Below are 18,411 nucleotides of genomic sequence, written 5' to 3'. Positions count from 1 at the left end.
AAACGTTTCTCTCTCGCAGGGTTTACCGCAAGGACATTACGTTACACATATTCTCTCCAGTAGCCTACAGCGTTAGCTTTGCGTTAGCATGCTTGCTAATTTAAACAGAAGATATTACTCCCAAAACACGCCGTGCATTGTTTCTGATACAGCACATAGCTTGACATGCTCTTTCTTAAGTGTTTACCGCTAGAACAGTGCCATTATATGTATTATATATAATAACTTTACTCTAAGTGCCTCCTGCAGACTGCTGAATTCACAGACACACAGCTGCGAGAGGGGATTCAGCTAGACGACTGTATACGGAGACGATAGGTTGGGACGTGTCACGTGTGCCGTAGACGATAGGTTGGGACGTGTCACGTGTGCCGGATGTCGCCAATGACGTACTGTAATAGGAGCCAAAATCCAGGATCTGCTTGCTTGCAGATTTTTTTTGTACATACTGAAACTGTAGGACTCTGTATGACATTGTTAACAATGGCTGTTTTTAAACATGTTCCGACATTGAAACCATGTTCTGTATTTTTATATCAAATGTCTGCTTTTGTACCCTTTTTCCTAACTTTCTAATAAAGATTATCAATCACAAATAATGCAGAATTGTCCTCCTTGATGCTGCACTCATAAACATAATATATGAAAATGCTAAGCTAAGCTAAGTAGCTGCTAACTAGCATTCAGCTACCACCTACAAGTGGTAAACAAAGTAGCAAAAAACCCATACAATAAATTGAAAGCAGCCAGGAAATACAAAAGTAGTTAAATCCAAAATAGTTTTATTGTCATCTTACATTACAAAACTCACATGATGCCTTAAAAAACTACAAATATGGCCTGAACAGATCAACCATAACTCCACTGCAGAAGAGTTTGAAGCCATTACTCCTGCCAGGGCCAGAGGGTATACATTTGTATCTGGGGTAAAAAGAGGGGAGGAGGGGGGATATATTTTGGGTCTTTTGGAGGGGGCAGTGGAGGTGGCAGTGGTTATAGCCTGTCTCATGTGTCAGTGTACAGCGGAGCTCTGAGGCAGCTGCTCTCTGGTGAGTGCTTCTGCTTTTTCGTCTTCTTGCCCTCCACTGCATTTTCATTTCCTTACCATCACATCTCTGTGCACCAGTAGATCTATTTGGGGAGTGTTGTTTGTATAATTTGTATTACTGATTGGCAGTAAGTGTATATGATCTGTGCTAAGGACTTTTCTCTGTAGTAGTTATACAGAATAAACCCTTCTATCAAGTTTTGTTTTTCTGTTTCCATGTCAGCATAATCCAGATTATTGTTTAGAGTACAGCTAAACAGGTCACTGGCTAAATTAATATTTTTGGAAAGTTGTTAATCCGGCCTGCTGTGAATAAGTGCACTAGGCCTCGTCTCGAGCAGAGAGCTGCTTATTTTAAAAGTCAAACTCACTTACGGCTTCATACACACTCAAAATAAATCAACAAGCGTGATATATTTAGCTGCAGCTTAAAGGGGACCTATCATGCAAAATGCACTTTTGTACGTCTTTTATACATGAATATGTGTCCCCGGTGTTCCAGGGAACTCACCAAGTGTAAGAAAACACAACCCTCTCTATTTTCCTCCATACCCAAATCTCTAAAAAAGGGGCTGATAAAAACTGATCCAGATTTGAACACTGTCCTGACATCAGGACAGTGGCGCTACGGCTATTGGGCCAACTCCACCAATCAGGAGGAGACAGCCACAGCCATTGCCGTTCGAAAGCGCTGGAGACGCTGTAGTACATATGCCAGGCCTGTAAGTGGCGCTGTTCTCACATAATCTGCCCAGAGCTAGAAATTGTCAAATTGAGCAAAATGAGGCATGGCTAAAATGCATGATCTGTTTGGTATTTTGAAAACAGAAACGTATAAATATACCTTATATAGGTATGGTCCTACACTATATTATTCAAATATAGCATGATAGGTCCACTTTAAGTAAAGAGACACATGACTTGTTCAGAAAGCAGATCTTATTTAAATATTAAATGCAGGATAAGGATAAGATTATCACAAATATATAGATATTTATTGGTCAAAATGGCCAAAAATATGTTTGAGGTAACTTTAAAACAGTGTTGCCATAATGTTGTTCGTCCGCCAGAGAATGCTGAAAAGTTTTTTTTCCGACTCTTATATATTCCACTCAATATATTCTAAAAATGCTTTTGTAATGTGTTTAAATTAAATACCAATTCATTATCTTTGCAAAGCTGCTCCATTTTTATCTTGCAAGCCAATCAGAGCAGTTTCATTCTTAAAGAGAGAGGCGTCAAAACGGAGCGTTTTAAACCGAGGCCTTGTTTTTAATTAGACAGTATGAGAAAAATAAAGTATTTTTTGAACAATAAATATGTAAACATGCTTAGTAGAAACCTAAAATGCAAGTATGAACCTGAAAACGACAATGATATGTCTCCTTTAAAAATGAATAAAAGGGTTAATAATATAAACAACAGTCCCCAAATCTTGCAAGGGCTCATTTATTACAAACCGAGATATTTCCGATATCTGGCTTGAGTTTGAGATAATAAATGAGTCCTGTCATGCTTTGCTTCATAATTTTGCATGAAATGACCTCACCTAAAGTCATGCCATCTAACCCGAGCGCCCCTTAATATCACAGCAGGTTTGATGCCCGGTTCAGAGCCTGGTTGCTTGCGCTGAAAATGACCCTGCCAATCTGCTGTGCAGGAATGGCCTCCACCGGGAACCTTTCTGAAGAGCAGGTGCACTGCTCCATCTGTCTGGACGTCTTCACCAACCCCGTGTCCATCCCCTGCGGACACAACTTCTGCCAGGGCTGCATCCTGGGATACTGGAAAACCAGCCCTTTGTACCAGTGCCCTATGTGTAAGAAGACTTTCTGCAAGAGGCCGGACATTAGCATCAACACGGTGCTGAGGGAAATCGCAGATCAGTTCAAGGAGATCAGGGTTAGAAGTGCGGAAGAAAAGGTGAGCGAGGAGGTGGAAGGCGTGAGGGAGAAGAAGTGGACGATGGAAAGAAAGAAAAAGGAGGATGAGGAGAGGCTTTTGGAGGAAGAGCAGAAGCAAGATGTTCGGGTGGAGCAAGAGGAGGTGAGAAGTAAGGAAGAGAAAAAGCTTCTCCCAGAGGATTTACCACCGCTTATCCCCCCTGTGCCAGCACCCAAAAGATCTCCTCCACCCTCACTAGATCAGGAACCACCTCCACTGCCCCAAAGATCCCCCCCACCTTCACCTCAAATCCCTGCTTCTTCACCTCCCTCCTCTTCACTCCCACTTCCTGCTTGGGAGGAGGTATTCTGTGATGTTTGCCTGGGCGACGGCAGACCAAAAGCCATCAAATCCTGCCTCGTGTGTCTCACCTCCTACTGCGAGGAGCACCTGAAGGCTCATTCGGCCCGGTTCACCAAGCACAAGCTGATAGAGCCCGTCGCCAACATGGAGGACCGGATGTGTCCGAAGCACGAGAGGCTCCTGGAGCTCTTCTGTAAGAAGGACCAGACCTGTGTGTGCGTCCTCTGCACCGAGACCGACCACCGGGCGCACTACACCGTCCCCGTGGAGAGGGAATGGATGGAGAAAAAGGTAAAAAATCAATCCAAGTTTTCTTATATCAGTTAAAGGGGACCTATCATGCAAAATGCACTTTTGTACGTCTTTTATACATGAATATGTGTCCCCGGTTTTCCAGGGAACTCACCAAGTGTTAGAAAACACAACCCTCTCTATTTTCCTCCATACCCAAATCTCTAAAAAAGGGGCTGCAACGGATCTGATAAAAACTGATCCAGATTTGAACACTGTCCTGACGTCAGGACAGTGGCGCTACGGCTATTGGGCCAACTCCACCAATCAGGAGGAGACAGCCACGGCCATTGCCGTTCGAAAGCGCTGGAGACGCTGTAGTACATATGCCAGGCCTGTAGATGGTGCTGTTCTCACTGAATCTGCCCTTGCAAAAACAGAGCTAAAAAAGGCAAATTGAGCTATGGCTAAAATGCATGATCTGTTTGGTATTTTGAAAAAAAAAAAGTATAAATATGCCTTATATATGTATGGTCCTACACTATATTATTCAATTATAGCATGATAGGTCCACTTTAATAGAGGGGCTTTCAAGGTAGAAACCTCATTGGTGGTGTTTGTTTGATTGAGAAAGCCAAAGAAAATGTGATCTTTCAACTGTCAAAACGAAAATGATTTCCTGATTAGACGCTTGGGGATTGTTGTCATATACACACTGGGAACCATCACTTGATTTTGCCCCTCTTACTTGTAAAAAAGACATTTGAACTAACCATAATATAACACTTTCAAAAAGGTTTATTGTTTTTTTTCCCAATCTTGGAATTGATCTACTCTGACCTCTTACTGATCAACCACATTATATTACCTAAAAGTGTTTATGTTGAAGATCATTTAAAACATGTCCCCACGACATTTTTGGAACAAAGTATTTATATCAGCATGGGCAATGCTACATGCTTTTGCCCCCAAAACCAAAACTACAACAGTAAAAGAAAAGACGGATATGTTTTTGGTGTCATGTTTTTGCCTGCCATCGGCTTTGTTTGTGTGTACAGGCGCAGCTGAAGATGACAGAAATAGACATCCAGCAGATGATCCAGGAGAGAGAGAAAAAGTTGCATGAGATCAAACTCTGCGTGGAAGAAAACAAAGTGAGTCCTGCTGAGCTCAAACGCAGAATGGCCCATTAAACTCCAGTATGATGCATTTAAACAAAAGTTATCCAACGTTGAGCAGTGTATTGTGTATTTTCCAGGCCAGCGCTCAGAGGGAGGTCGAGGAGAGCATGCAGGTCGTCTCAGAGCTGGTTCGCTCCATCCATAAGACTCAGGGCGAGCTGGTTTTGGGCATAGAGGAGAAGCAGAGGCAGACTGAGAGGTGGGCTGACGGCCTCATCGCTGGACTGGAGCGGGAAATCACTGAGCTGCAGAGGAGGAACACAGACCTGGAAAACGTGGCTCGGACAGACCACATTCACTTCTTAAAGGTGAAAGAGCATTGTTGTGTAAAGAGAAGTTGACGACCACCTAAAGGTTTAAGATCTTGTTTTCGGACTCCAAATCATCTAATGTTGGGATGTTTGGCATTTATGTTTCATGCTAAATTTAGAAATTGAACGAGAGCTACAGTTACCACCACGGTAGCTTTCGATTGCAAGGAAAAATAGGTTAGGAGTATATGCTGGTAAAATAAACCCTTTCCTTTCCTTTTCTTACACCATTTGATTTGTGCTCAAACAACAGTGCCCTGTTCTAAAATGCAGTGCAAACCAAAGGCAAATCATAAAAAATGGACTGCAGGCTGCCTTAAAGAGTACTCCAAAATAGAAATAAATTGGATTATTACTGAAGGTTTTGTAAATACATATGTGCATGCTTGCAAAATGTTCTATTTTGAATAGAAATTCTGGATATATTTGTGTATTGACTAACCTAATTCTATTTAATTTCTTATGCTTTATCTCTCCGTAGAGCTTCCCAGCCCTTAGCACTCCTCCTCCTGTCAAAGACTGGTCTGAGACCAGTGTTCCCACTGCCATGTGTGTCGGCATGATCAGGAGATCTTTGTCCAAACTGGAGGTAGCATTAAAGGAAATGATCCGCAAACTGGCGGAAAGTGGTACGATTTCCTTTAACATTGAAATACAGATTTGATCTGTTTTTGTTTGAGAGTGAATTGAGAGCATCGCCAGGATAAGATGGACACTTTATCTTATAGTTTTCTTCTGTTTTTCTACAGAGATCAAGAAGATTCTGAAATATACAGGTATTTTTTTGGCACTCAGTGTGGTTTTCTTTTCATCATCTTGAAACTGTCATGCAAAATAAATCTTTCATTATGTCTCGTGTTTCTATAGTGGACGTAACCCTGGACCCTGAGTCCGCCAACCCCTGGTTGCAGCTTTCTCAGGACAGGCATCAGGTGAGACACCTGGGCGCATGGCAGGACCTCCCAGATCATCCTCAACGCTTCGACACCGTGGTCGTCGTCCTGGGCCGCGAGGGCTTCACCTCAGGAAGACATTACTGGGAGGTCCAGGTGGGGGACAAGGACGACTGGTACATGGGTGTGGCAAGGTCTTCAGTCAACAGGAAGGGCAAAATTGCGATAAGTACTTCCCAAGGCTACTGGGCTCTGGCCATGAAGAAAGGCCAGGGGTATCGTGTGTCAACATCCCCGCCGTTACCGCTTGCCATCGACCCCATGCTCAAGCGAGTGGGCGTGTACGTGGACTACGAGGAGGGGCAAGTGTCCTTTTATGATGTGAAGGCTTTGACCCACATTTACACATTCAAAGATACGTTCACAGAGAAGATCTTGCCCTTCTTCTACCTGTACTGCTGCGACAAAGCCTCTGATACCATTGTGATATCTCCTGTGATTGAGAAGAGCCCGATCAAGCAAAGCTAAGGACACATTTGACAGTAAAAATAGCACTGAAAATATGTATGAGAGTGAAAACTGACTGTGTTATGTTGTAGCCGCCATACTTGCTCTGATCAAATCCTGTATATGTATTACATGTATGGTGTAGCCCTACAATATATTGATTCAACAACTTACATATTATATCTGTTCATGTTATATGAAGCCTTAAAGGGATAGTTTGACATTTTGGGAAAAATACATCATAAAATACAACTCTGTATTGATTATTGATTTTAATTTTCTCTCACTTGAAAACTGTTTTGCGTTATGCGTAGCGGGAAGGTGTACTCACACTTCTCATCCCTTAATGGTCGCCATTTTGTCTACTTAGCAAAAGGGGAGAAACAAGTAATGATGGCAGTTGTTAAGCAACACATATTTGATTTTTTCTCTAGATACCCCAATTCTGTTATCAGGTTTAAGCCATCAGTATGTTTATTTGGTTAATTAAGCAGTCTGTAATTATTTGGTACAGCAAACGATAACGCCAATGCTAGCTAGCTAGCTTGAAATGTATATACCAGCAAGTTAACAGTGTAGCCTACAACATGAAAGACACAGAATAGAGCAGTTAGTTAGCTTAGCATAAATGGGGGTTTTACAGTATGTTCAAGAATATTTCTTCTTTGTTTTGCACAACTAATATGATTTATAAGAAGTGAACTTGTACAGACGCAGGCTAGCTGTTTCCAGTACTTATGCCATGCTTACAATATTTACCTCATGTAACTCTCAGCAAGAACATCAACACGCGTAGTTTCTCTAATTACCTAAGCTTCTAACCGCATGACATTTCATAAAATCTAAAGAAAGTGTAGTTTCCAGATTTCAAGATTGCATGTTGATTTTTAATTAAGTGTGATTGATGTGGCTAAGGTTGTCTGCTACATGAGTTCATGATTTATAACAATAAATGTTCCTTGAAGAAATTTCAGTATTTATCTTTCTTGAAAAAAACTGTCTCTTGACCACACCCACTTACAGTAACCAAAGCGCCTTCAGGGCTCTTCTCGTGATGAGTGATGATTGTTGCATTGTTTGTGGTTAAATTACAGTGTATCATGTTTCCGTGAGAAGTAGTTCAGTCCTTTGGAAAATATTGAAGAACCATGGAAAATCTGGTGTCATTCTTACACATAATTTAGCTGTTTTTCTTTTGGTTTTAATTTTGAAATACAGAAATGTAGTAATGTGATAAAGGAAAAAGATCTGCTAGTTCATTCATGTGCAAATGACTCCTATTATTCTAAACAGCCATACATATTGACCTGATTCTCAAGATGTATCTAACTTTTGGGCTCTTTTCCACCTACAAATGTTATGTTCTGCATTTATTTTTTTATTTTCTTTATTTGCATTTTAAGAAATTATTCACAAAGCATACATGACAAAATAAACACATATATATATGAATTAACTACATAATAGTTGACAAATCCGAAATGAGATAATAATAATAATAATAGTAATAATAGTAATAATAATACAAATAAAAGAATGGAAACAATATTAACACTGTATATGTAAATTCTTATGTTCCTTATAAGTCTTCATTATAGTGTTCTACACTTTACCCATTTTTCCCATCTTTCCTCAAAGTTATGCATTTGGTTTCTAATTCTCATAGTTGTTTCCTCCATTCCATAGATTTCAATTACTAGGTTAATCCATTGTGAGTTTATTAAGTTATTATCTTTTAGCCAATTCCTTGGCATTTGTTTCATGATCGCTATTCTTATCACAAGAAATATATGTGATATATGTTTTAGCATATTGATCACATTTTCCCCTTCAGAGAACCCATAATGTCATCACACAATGGCATCAATGCCGGAGGATTATCCGATATCTCTGAACATCATCAAAGACCTGTCTCAGCTGCTGCTCATCACTTGGACAAGACTGATTCGTGGGCTAATAAAACCCCAATCGGACTCTTCAAATGTTGACAATAACTTCTAGTACTACTGTACTACTTCCACTACTAGTGCATGATTCGCACAACTTTAACATGTGGAGAAACCCGAAGCACAGACCTGTCCTACCAAGTCGGCTTTCCGAGAAAGGGTATAGCGAATAGTTAATTCACGTGACAATGTGCACCAACAGAGCTTGGATGAATGTGTAATCAACTACAGTATATCATAACTGATTTCACAACAGCACAATGCATGACAACAATAGTTTTCTTTCATTATTACGTCATTCTATAAACATTTTTGACTTCCTTTAGGAGAATAGTGTGTCGTTGCATTATTACTAAGAGTCTCTTGTTTTTTCGTTGCCCTTTTTTGGAGTTGCGGATACATTTTTATGAGTAAACATCACCTGCTTTATCAGGCGTACCTGAGTGTTCAGGAAATGACAGAGTCCAACAGGACAGCCCTCCTTCCCAGCACTGATAGGTGTGTCTATACCTACAGAGGAGGAACCAGCTGATAAGAGTGCAACACAACACTGTAAGAGCCTTAGGGGACACAAGCTGGTAACTGCTCAAGAAAGGTATGTGAGCTTTAAAATTGAATTTAAATGCTGTATCTATAAGTAGGCTAAAGTGTTGTGCTTTAAATGGAAGTGACAGTGTGGGCTGATCAACTATCTATTACTTTACTACATTGTTTATACTACATTTACATTAAGAGTCAGTTTCACTTTTACACTGACATGTCAAAGGATAAATAAACAACCAGAAATATATTTTTACTGTAAATACTTTGACGGTATAAGTAACAATCAAATTGCTCTCTGGAACTAATCTTAATCTGTATCTTGATTTTTATTTGGCCAGGGGGTGTGCAATATTTTGGAAATAACCACATGACTTTGACATAGTTTCCTCACAACTCTTCTGAATGGATGCCAGTGTATCATCCATACTCATGGCATGTCCATGTTAAAACAACAATACGAAAACAACACTAACACACATATTATTTATGTATTTATGTATTTCCTCTTACAGTATGTATTTCTATATAATGTGTCCTCCAACACTATTGTGTTACTTCTGGCCTCGATAAGAGTGAAAATAACCTCTTTAAGCATCTCCAACGTCAGGTAATCAACATTATCTGTAGATAGATACTCTATTCCTCCCAAATTGGGAAATTATTTTTGTTCCAGCAGCAGTGTTGTCAAGCATTACATGAGTTCAAACACTTTTGAACTTCAAAATGATTAGAGGAGCAGGTAACATTACCAAATTGAAAATAAATTCTACCAAAATGAAAAGTAAATTGCAAAATTGTTTATAAGAGAAACCTTCTCATGTATATGCTAACACACATTTGTTCACTCTACAGATACCGTAAATCAACGACCAATGGAATACACCATCATCTGTGCCTGCTGATACACCATCAAATCAGACGTCCTGTTGCATGCTTACGAACACACACATGCAGAGTGTGATGTCCGAGCCTCCTCAGTGCTGCATCTGTCTGGATGAGTTCAGCAGGCCCGCCTCCCTCCCCTGTGGACACTGCTTCTGCCTGGGCTGTATAGGGGAATACTGGAGGATCAGCAAGGCCTGTCAGTGTCCCCTCTGCAAGGCCTTTTTTCCCAGCAGGCCACAGCTCAAAACAGACCAAACACTGCATGCTGGTGCCCTGAATAAAGAGGGAGATTTGCCATTAAAAGCTGGAGAGGTTCTGTGTGATTTCTGCCCAGTGAAACACAGAGCAGTCAAGTCCTGCGTGAAGTGCCTGGCCTCGTACTGTGCCGCTCATCTGGAGCCGCACTACCGGAGTGAAGAGCTTGGGCGCCATCTTCTGATCAGTGTGGTGAAGAACCTGGAGGACTCTGTCTGCAGGCTGCATGGGAAGCAGTTGAACAGGTTCTGTAGGAGTGATCGAACATGCATCTGCTCCATGTGCGCCCACACAGAACACAGGGGCCATCACATCATTTCTATCAGCAAGGAAGCTACAAAGAAGAAGGTAGAGTCTAAAAAAACAACAGCTAAGCAACATTTTTCCCGTAATGCCACCGGTGCGTGTTTGACCACTTCTATGACAGAAAGCTTTACTTTTTTTGCTTTTGAATCTTGTCTTGATTGTGTGAAACAAATGCAAAAAAGTACCCTGGCACGACAATTAATTCAAACATACTTTTGTCACAAGTTCATACAAAACAAGCACAAAAGCATCTTTGAAAATTATATTAACATCACTTACTCATTGAACTCCTTGACATGTTCTCACTGATGTAAACGCAGGTCTGTCTTGCATACCGTAACATAACGGTTTTGTTTTTTGACAGGTCAAACTAAAGTGGAGAAGGATGAAACTTCAGCAAGCGATTCAAGAGACACTGAGTAAAGTAGAGAAGGTTCAAGCGTTAGACCTCGGTGGAGGAAATCCAAAAGAGGCATGGGCACAAAATGAACAGCTAATCAAACAACTAGAGGAAGAAATCTCGGAGATAGAGCAGCTCTCACAGATTGAAGACGACCTCCACTTCCTCCAGGTCTGCACCACCATCTCAATATTCTCTTTCATTAGCAATATTTGTGATGTCAAACAATGGTCAACAACCACTGATTCTTTATTGTTGTTTCTCTTCTTTACAGTCATTTCTACGCACTGCTTGGTCGTGATGAATGGACGAACATGTGGACGATTCACCTTAAAGAGGACCTGAACAAAGTTTTTTTTTCTATTTATTTTCTATAATTTATTGATTATCTACAGCAGCATATATTGTGGGACCATGTGTTTGCTTAATAGGATTGTTTTCACTCTCTGGTTGAGGGTTAGATTAGAGGATCAGTACCACCTACACATTTGACCGTACAATATAAGGCTAAAGTCTGTTAGCGTGGTTTAGCATAAAGACTATCAAACTGTAAAAATAATCTACATATTATAATTTCTAATGCTCAATATTTAACATGCCCAGCCTGATGCTAGCTGCTTCCTAGCGGTTGCCAGTCTTTGTGCTACGCTAGGCTAATTTACTGCTAATTTACAAACACATGTGACAGTCGTATGGAGCTTCTCACTACCTTTCAATCAATAAAGTAAACTACAGGGCTAATGTCTGTTAGCTTAGCATAAACACTAGCAACATGTAACAAAATCTACCTATTATCATCTCTTCAGCTTAATATTTAACATGTTTATCATGTGTTGCTAATGCCCCCACCCTCATGCTAGCTGTTTCCCAGGGTTTACAGTCCTTGTGCTAAGCTAGGCTAACTGGCTGATGGTCATAGACATAATTAACAGACGTGTGAGACAATGGTATTGATCTCCTTACCTAACTATCCACCAGAAAGCTAATATGCATATTTCCCAAGATGTCAACATTTTGTTTAAACAGATTAATTTAAATGTATTCCCTGTTGAAATGTTAAGCCCACTTTTCTTTAAAACAAGAATATTGAGCAAATAAAATATGAATAATTATTTCTACAGAACAGAAAACCTCGAAACAACATCAAAAAAAGAACTGAACTTGATCCAGGGTGTACACAATAGCTTGTATTGTTTGAATGTAATTTATGTCTGGGTGAATGGTGTGATTTGTGGATAATGCAGTGCAATCGTTCAGTGTTAAAATGTTTAATGTGTTTCCTTTTTTATATTCCTTTGGACAAATTAATAAAACACTCTATTTATGCTTTCTTTTGTGACTCTTTTCCCTCAAAACATTGATTATGAACCTTATGGAATTGAATAACTAAGGCAAGTCCAATATTTGATCTGTTATTTGCACTTGCCAAACAGGGAACTCAGTCTTCCGCAGACAAACAGATGTTTTGGTTGCTCATTTGCACACCCACATGCCTCTATGAGAGAAGGAAGTAGCTGGCAGAACCTTTAAACAGAAACGAAACTTAGCAGTAGAGTAAGGACGGCCAAGAGGAAGGACACACCCACACCACCCACACCCACACAACACACACACACACACACACACACACACACACACACACCAGATGGGAGTGGAGAGAGAAAGAGACAGACACCTACGAGATACACAGCATTTCAATAGCTGAAAGGTAATATCACACTATACTACATCAAATTACTTTCTATTAATGGTTAGTTTTAAAGGTAGTACCAGATAATGTTAGATTATCATTTTAAGGTTCTGTTAACCTTTTTACTGATACTACTATACAATGTCAAGCACTTGCAACATTACATTCCAGTGTGTTCACCTGCTGTGTTTTAGACAGGGTATTATCTTACTGCAATAGTTTGTTTCCGTAAGTCCGGATGCTTTTTGCTTTTGTGATCTAACACGCCCACACACCCACGTGAGGCTTATATACCTAGAGAGGGTGTCACCTGTAATACCTTTGAGGTACAATTAGAGTGTTTTTGTATGTGTTCTTGCTGTTCAGAAAAGGAATGATGCTTACAAGAATTAGTTATAACAAAGATACGACAGCATGCAACAGAGTTAAACTGCAGTGGTGTCGATATTGGAATTAATCAAAAACTATAGTGGCTTTTCTAAAAATGTTTTGTAGATCTTTTGCTCAATAATAAAACCCTCCCGCTATAATATTTCAAAATCTCAATGGATCAGCAGGAAATTATACATACCATACCAAGGATTACAAAGTAGGTAAATGGTAGAGTAATGCTCCTATTGAGGTTCATATGCGTGTTAAATCTCTTTGAGTTAATTAGTAGCTTTTATTAAGCCAAGACTTATAGAATAAATCAAGAACAAACATGTTAAATATAGAGCAAATAGCAAATGTTCCTTTTACAAATGAAAAGTTGCTCAATCCCATTCACTCTAGCACTAACAGGTATACGGGGTGTGGTTGCTGCAAGCTATATAGGCCTGATGTGGCTGGGAAATGAGATGCAAATACTATGAAGTTACTCTTTCACTTATCTCCATGTATGCTATGTTTTTGCATTTATGATTATCCTGTCATCTGGCAACAATACCCAATGTTGGACAAAATGTACACACGTCTCTTTGCCTTGAGTTATTAAGTATTCAAGGTATGACGACGAAGCAAAAGAAAAATTCCAACAACTAAATAATGAAGTGAGATTTATTATACTTATAATAACTTCTTGATTTTGTCTTTAAGCAGATATGGCCTCCGCTGCAGCATCACCTACCCCCTCACTGGAGAAGCAATTGCAATGCTCCATCTGCCTAGATCTATTTGAGGATCCCGTCACTACAGCTTGTGGCCACTCTTTTTGTAAGAAATGTTTGCAACGTACCTTTAGCCTCAGTGTTCAAGCGTGCCCACTATGCAAGCAGCATCTGATGAAAACCCCAGAGTCGAACATCGTCCTGAGAACCATTGTCGAGCAGGTGAAAAAGATCCCAGAGGAAGACGTTGAGAAGTACACCGGAGCGCCCGGCGAAGTGGCCTGTGACATTTGCACAGAACGAAAGCTCAAGGCTACGAAGTCCTGCCTTGTGTGCCTTGCGTCGTATTGTTCGACCCACCTTGAGAATCATTCTTCAACTAAAAGGTTGAAGGGCCACAAGTTGGTGCATCCTGTCGAGAACCTGGATGAGAGGGCCTGTCTGAAGCATGGACGGCCCTTGGAGCTGTACAGCAGAAAGAGGGAGAAATGCATTTGTGTAAGCTGTTTGGAAGAAGATCAGGAGGAGGTTGTGTCTACTGAACACGAATGGGACCAGAAGAAGGTGAATTTAAAGTCTTGACAGTGCTATATTTTAGCTTGAATGTTGTGCAAATCAATATGCAAACACACTTTAAGAAGGTACACAAAGGCAGGGTTTGCTGAGGTATTGACTTGCTTTTTTGTGTTTACTACAGGTCAAGCTTGAAAACACAAAGGCAGACTTGCAAGAGAAGATTAAGAAGAGAAAAACACGGGTGGATGAGATTAATACATCTCTTAAGAGCTGCAAGGTAAGCTGCAAGAGAGACAAATGTTAGCTTCCTTGTGTTAACTTGGATTGACAACCAATCAGACCAGTCTTCAAAACTGGCTGAGCAAGTTCCCAAACAGTGACATTTAAGCGGAAACATATGGTGGTATTTAATGTTTCCCATGCAAATTAAAATGCTGGTACTTGGGCGAGTTGCTATAAATCTTGACCTTTATTTACAGCTTACCCATCTAGGTTATTGATACAGCCATAGGCGGCGCGTGAGTCTTAGGTTTGGGAAAGCTAAATCACTTGTTTTAACCTGACGCTGCCCGCCTCCGGCGTCTATAGAAAAGAGATCAACTCAATGAAAGCACAGCCTGCTGACCAATCAGAGCTCAATGTGCGGAGTTTAAATCTATCAAGTCATATTACAGGATAAAGGAAATACAGTTTAAACTGCCGTATGCAGAGAAGACGCCGACGTGTCACACTTATCATTCATATCATATCACATCATCAATCAGATCATCGATCAGATAATATCATAATATATCATATATTTCCTTATCTGAGTCAGCTTCTTGAACCGTATCTGGCCGTGCATCACTTACATTGTCACATACTGTATGCAGAAGTATTATTTTAAGTCAAATCAAATCAAATCAAATCAAGGTTTATTTATAAAGCACCTTTAAAAGCGATTTTTGGTCAGGCCAAAGTGCTGTACATGTAATAACTACAATCACATAAAAACACATTTCTATAATCACAATAAAAGACAATAAATTACAACAGATATTTAAAAAAAACAAAAAAAAACAGGGAAAAGTCAGGAGTCGTGCTCCGCTCTGACTAAAAGGCCAGGGAGAAGAAGTGTGTCTTAAGAGTAGATTTAAAAACCCCTAGGGTCTGGGCCGACCTCACGTGGAGGGGCAGAGTGTTCCAGAGCCTCGGGCCAGCTGCTGCGAAGGCTCGGTGCCCTCGGGTTTTGAGCCTGGTCTTGGGCACTATCAGCAACAGCTGGTCAGCAGACCTTAAAGCTCTTGTTGGGGTGTAGCGCTGGAGGAGTTCGGCTATATAGGCCGGAGCCAGCCCATTTAGTGCTTGAAAAACAAATAAAAGGAGTTTAAAATCAATTCGGAACCAAATTGGAAGCCAGTGCAGTGAGGCCAGAATTGGGGTGATGTGGTCACGCTTTTTGTGGCCAGTGAGTAGACGTGCAGCTGCGTTCTGGACTAGCTGCAGGCGTTTAATTGACGCCTGGTCCATACCCACGTACAGAGCGTTGCAGTAGTCCAACCTCGAGGTAACAAAGGCATTAATAACCCTTTACAGGTCCTCAAACGATAAAAACGACTTAGTCTTGGCTAATAGTCGTATTTAAAAAAAGCAGGTTTTGACTACGCTGCTGACCTGCTTATCGAATTTAAGCAACACATTAAGTTGACGAAACACTCGAGTCAAATGTAATTAAAGTCAGATCCACTCGTGTTTTAGACGGGGCAGTGATATCATAAATCTGTTGTACACTTTCAAACACTCGGTATCGTTTATTTATTTTTTAACCAGTTGTTCTATATTCACCTTGCAGGTGCAACTATGTGGCTTGTATCCTGGATTATATGTTTAAATCATGGATGTTTAAAGTTCATATTTGTCTAATATTAGTTTACTTTTCATTAATGAAGTATGACGCTGCGCTGTCAGTACACTTGTCCCTGTTTGTGATTGGTCAAATGTAGCTAACCCCGCCCCTTTCACATGAACGCGCTCTCAGCTGGAGAGAGAAACCCTGGCTTGATTTACCGAGTTGATAACCAGCATCGTAGGACCGCTTAGCGAGATCTCGTTTGTTAGGGTTAGTTAAGATAACTCAAACATATCCAGGGTATGTTGAACTGGCTTCGTAGTGCACAGGTGGCTGCATAGCAGCGCTAATGTCAAAGACACAAACATTATACATTATATATTTATTTTACCAGGATGCAGTGACACAAATATTTGGGAAGGCTTAGCCTTCCCTAGCCTACAGTACCCACCGCCCCTGGGTACAGCTCTAAAATACCCAACCTGTGCCAGAATTGCTCTCTCCAGATTTAGTTAAACTGTGACCAGTGAAGCAATCCAAATAAGTTTTAACCCTAACCCTGAATCATTTCAGGACCAAATGGAGAATGAGTGGTGGGATATTGACGGTGTGTTCAGCGCTGTGATTGCCATTGTGGAGGAAGCCCAAGCTGCGGCTCTTAAGCCACTAAAGGACAGAGGGGAGGTTGTGGAGAAAGATGCAAAATACATCAAAGAGAATTTGGAAAAAGAGATTAGAGAACTTGAGAAAACGGTCTCTGAGCTGGACGATATATCTGCGCTTGAGGATCACATCCTTTTCCTTCAGGTGAGAGGAATGGACCTTGTTTGGGTAATACAGTGGGGTCATTTGTTTACATGTCTTATGTAGAGCAACAACTACAGTCCAGCTATGTGGCTTGTATGATTTGATCTTATTCTCTGTATGTCTGTTGGTAAATCCCAACATTCTTCCTCTTCCTTTGTCTCAGAGTTACCCATCTCTTCAAGACTTGGACTTCAAAGACTCGACGAAGGTAGAGCTTGACACATCAGTGTCTTTTGGCACCATGAGAAAGACCACAACAGCCATGTTGGAACAAGTTCAACAGCAACTGGACAAGCTGACCTCCATTGGTAAAAGTTTAAATCATGACGGTGAATGTTAAGATCTAAAATGTTGACTAAATTGATCTAAAACGGTTTATTTACTTCACAGAACTTAAGAGAGTTCCAAAGTTTACAGGTAAGGGATTTGATCAGCTTTTTCCTGACAATACCTTTACAATAATACACTTCTGTGATCAGATCTTTTAATGAACTCCAATTTGTTGTTAACAGTGGATGTAAAGCTGGATCCAGCCACCGCGCACCGACACCTTGTTCTTTCTGATGATGGGAAGGAAGTGAAAGATGATGGGGAGGAACAGGAAGTGGATGATGCTCCGGAGAGGTTTGATATTTTCGGCAGCATCCTGGGGCTCAACAGGTTGACCTCTGGGAAGTCTTTCTGGGAGGTCGAGGTCACCAACAAATCGGGGTGGGACCTCGGTGTGGCAAGGGGCGATGCAAAGCGCAAGGGAGAACTCCTGCTGAACCCAGAAAATGGCTACTGGGTCACGGTACATTACGAGGACGATAAGTACGCAGCCCTGACAGCGCCGCCAGTTCGTCTTTCGCTGGAAGAGAAACCTAAGAAAGTTGGGGTGTTCGTTGACTACGAGGAAGGTCTCGTGTCCTTTTACGATATCAAGGCCCAATCTCACATCCACTCATTTACTGAGTGTTCGTTCGGTGACGAGCTCTTCCCATATTTCAGTCCTCATGTGAAACACGACGAGAACAACTCTGGTCCTTTGATCATTTCTGCTGTGAAACATTGTGAGAAGGATGTGAAGAAAGTGCAAGACTAGCAGTTCAAATGTTGTGTTTTTCTGGGAGTTTGGTAAATCCTGCCCATTGAAGCTTGATGAATTTTCAAAAATTAATCAATAGCAGAGTTGTGAAGAATCTGTAGGATTCGAATTTATAAAATGGTTTGTGAAATTGTAGGTGGAACTATAAATGATGAGTCAGCAACACGGTGTGCTGAAAACAAGCCTTTGGGAATAGTAATGCAATATTAGGGGATGCTAGTTCAGCTACATTTGCCATTAGCATTAGGGTAGCGTAGTAGGTGGTGGTGTAATTGAAAAGACCACTAAGTGTCTTTATTTACTATATTCATGTTTTTCATACTTTATTATATACAACCTTCAACAAAGCTGTAGCTTAATACCAGTAGCTTGGCTTTATGAGCTACTGAATGGGGACATTTTCATATACAGCCATTATACAGGCTAAATGCATTCAAAGGTTTAACACTGTTGTATGACTAAATTGGTATAAATGATAGTTTAAGATTTATTCAACTTAATTACAAACAATGATATCTTTTTTTTGTATTTACTTTCTTTAATTGGGTGGAGAGGGGGGGTTATTTTACTGGACAGGAAATGTCAAGTCTGTGTCTTCATAAAATGTACCCTGAATATTTACAACATATACTGTAATAACAT

The 18,411-nt window shown here is 40.5% G+C and overlaps 3 protein-coding genes across 4 annotated transcripts; all 3 read left to right on the top strand.

The window, feature by feature from the left end:
* The first annotated feature begins 992 nt into the window (after positions 1 to 992).
* Positions 993 to 7,588, top strand: si:dkey-46i9.6 (E3 ubiquitin-protein ligase TRIM21). Its single transcript, XM_034150031.1, has 7 exons — positions 993 to 1,049; positions 2,641 to 3,586; positions 4,585 to 4,680; positions 4,785 to 5,015; positions 5,500 to 5,647; positions 5,768 to 5,794; positions 5,886 to 7,588. Exons 2-7 carry the CDS (start codon positions 2,684 to 2,686, stop codon positions 6,437 to 6,439), a joined length of 1,959 nt encoding a protein of 652 aa, XP_034005922.1. The 5' UTR covers positions 993 to 1,049; positions 2,641 to 2,683; the 3' UTR covers positions 6,440 to 7,588.
* A 1,309-nt stretch (positions 7,589 to 8,897) lies between these two features.
* Positions 8,898 to 12,083, top strand: LOC117498091 (E3 ubiquitin-protein ligase TRIM47-like). The gene is made up of 4 exons (XM_034150160.1): positions 8,898 to 8,959; positions 9,760 to 10,395; positions 10,718 to 10,924; positions 11,028 to 12,083. Exons 2-4 carry the CDS (start codon positions 9,838 to 9,840, stop codon positions 11,052 to 11,054), a joined length of 792 nt encoding a protein of 263 aa, XP_034006051.1. The 5' UTR covers positions 8,898 to 8,959; positions 9,760 to 9,837; the 3' UTR covers positions 11,055 to 12,083.
* A 287-nt stretch (positions 12,084 to 12,370) lies between these two features.
* LOC117498083 (E3 ubiquitin-protein ligase TRIM21-like) lies at positions 12,371 to 18,411 on the top strand. Of its 2 annotated transcripts, none has more exons than XM_034150150.1 (7): positions 12,371 to 12,461; positions 13,521 to 14,095; positions 14,229 to 14,324; positions 16,449 to 16,682; positions 16,846 to 16,990; positions 17,073 to 17,099; positions 17,195 to 18,411. In XM_034150150.1, the coding sequence occupies exons 2-7, from the start codon at positions 13,526 to 13,528 to the stop codon at positions 17,764 to 17,766; spliced, it is 1,644 nt and encodes a 547-aa protein (XP_034006041.1). In that variant the 5' UTR covers positions 12,371 to 12,461; positions 13,521 to 13,525; the 3' UTR covers positions 17,767 to 18,411. The 2 variants fall into 2 exon arrangements, with proteins under 2 accessions (XP_034006041.1, XP_034006040.1); XM_034150149.1 differs by having other exon boundaries at positions 13,524 to 14,095; positions 17,195 to 18,409.

Source organism: Trematomus bernacchii, unplaced genomic scaffold (genome assembly GCF_902827165.1).
Source record: "Trematomus bernacchii unplaced genomic scaffold, fTreBer1.1, whole genome shotgun sequence".
Lineage (NCBI taxonomy): Eukaryota > Metazoa > Chordata > Actinopteri > Perciformes > Nototheniidae > Trematomus > Trematomus bernacchii.
This window is presented reverse-complemented; position numbering and strand designations above follow the sequence as displayed.

What these genes read in the sequence shown, in the direction of transcription:
- si:dkey-46i9.6 (XM_034150031.1), top strand. Translation starts at nt 2,684, where the DNA reads ATGACCCTGCCAATCTGCTGTGCAGGAATGGCCTCCACCGGGAACCTT. An exon ending in TCTGCGTGGAAGAAAACAAA is followed by an intron (nt 4,681 to 4,784) that starts GTGAGTCCTGCT and finishes TGTATTTTCCAG; the next exon opens with GCCAGCGCTCAGAGGGAGGT. An exon ending in GAAGATTCTGAAATATACAG is followed by an intron (nt 5,795 to 5,885) that starts GTATTTTTTTGG and finishes GTGTTTCTATAG; the next exon opens with TGGACGTAACCCTGGACCCT.
- LOC117498091 (XM_034150160.1), top strand. Translation starts at nt 9,838, where the DNA reads ATGCTTACGAACACACACATGCAGAGTGTGATGTCCGAGCCTCCTCAG. An exon ending in AGGAAGCTACAAAGAAGAAG is followed by an intron (nt 10,396 to 10,717) that starts GTAGAGTCTAAA and finishes GTTTTTTGACAG; the next exon opens with GTCAAACTAAAGTGGAGAAG. An exon ending in ACGACCTCCACTTCCTCCAG is followed by an intron (nt 10,925 to 11,027) that starts GTCTGCACCACC and finishes TCTTCTTTACAG; the next exon opens with TCATTTCTACGCACTGCTTG.
- LOC117498083 (XM_034150150.1), top strand. Translation starts at nt 13,526, where the DNA reads ATGGCCTCCGCTGCAGCATCACCTACCCCCTCACTGGAGAAGCAATTG. An exon ending in GGACAAGCTGACCTCCATTG is followed by an intron (nt 16,991 to 17,072) that starts GTAAAAGTTTAA and finishes TTTACTTCACAG; the next exon opens with AACTTAAGAGAGTTCCAAAG. An exon ending in GAGAGTTCCAAAGTTTACAG is followed by an intron (nt 17,100 to 17,194) that starts GTAAGGGATTTG and finishes TGTTGTTAACAG; the next exon opens with TGGATGTAAAGCTGGATCCA.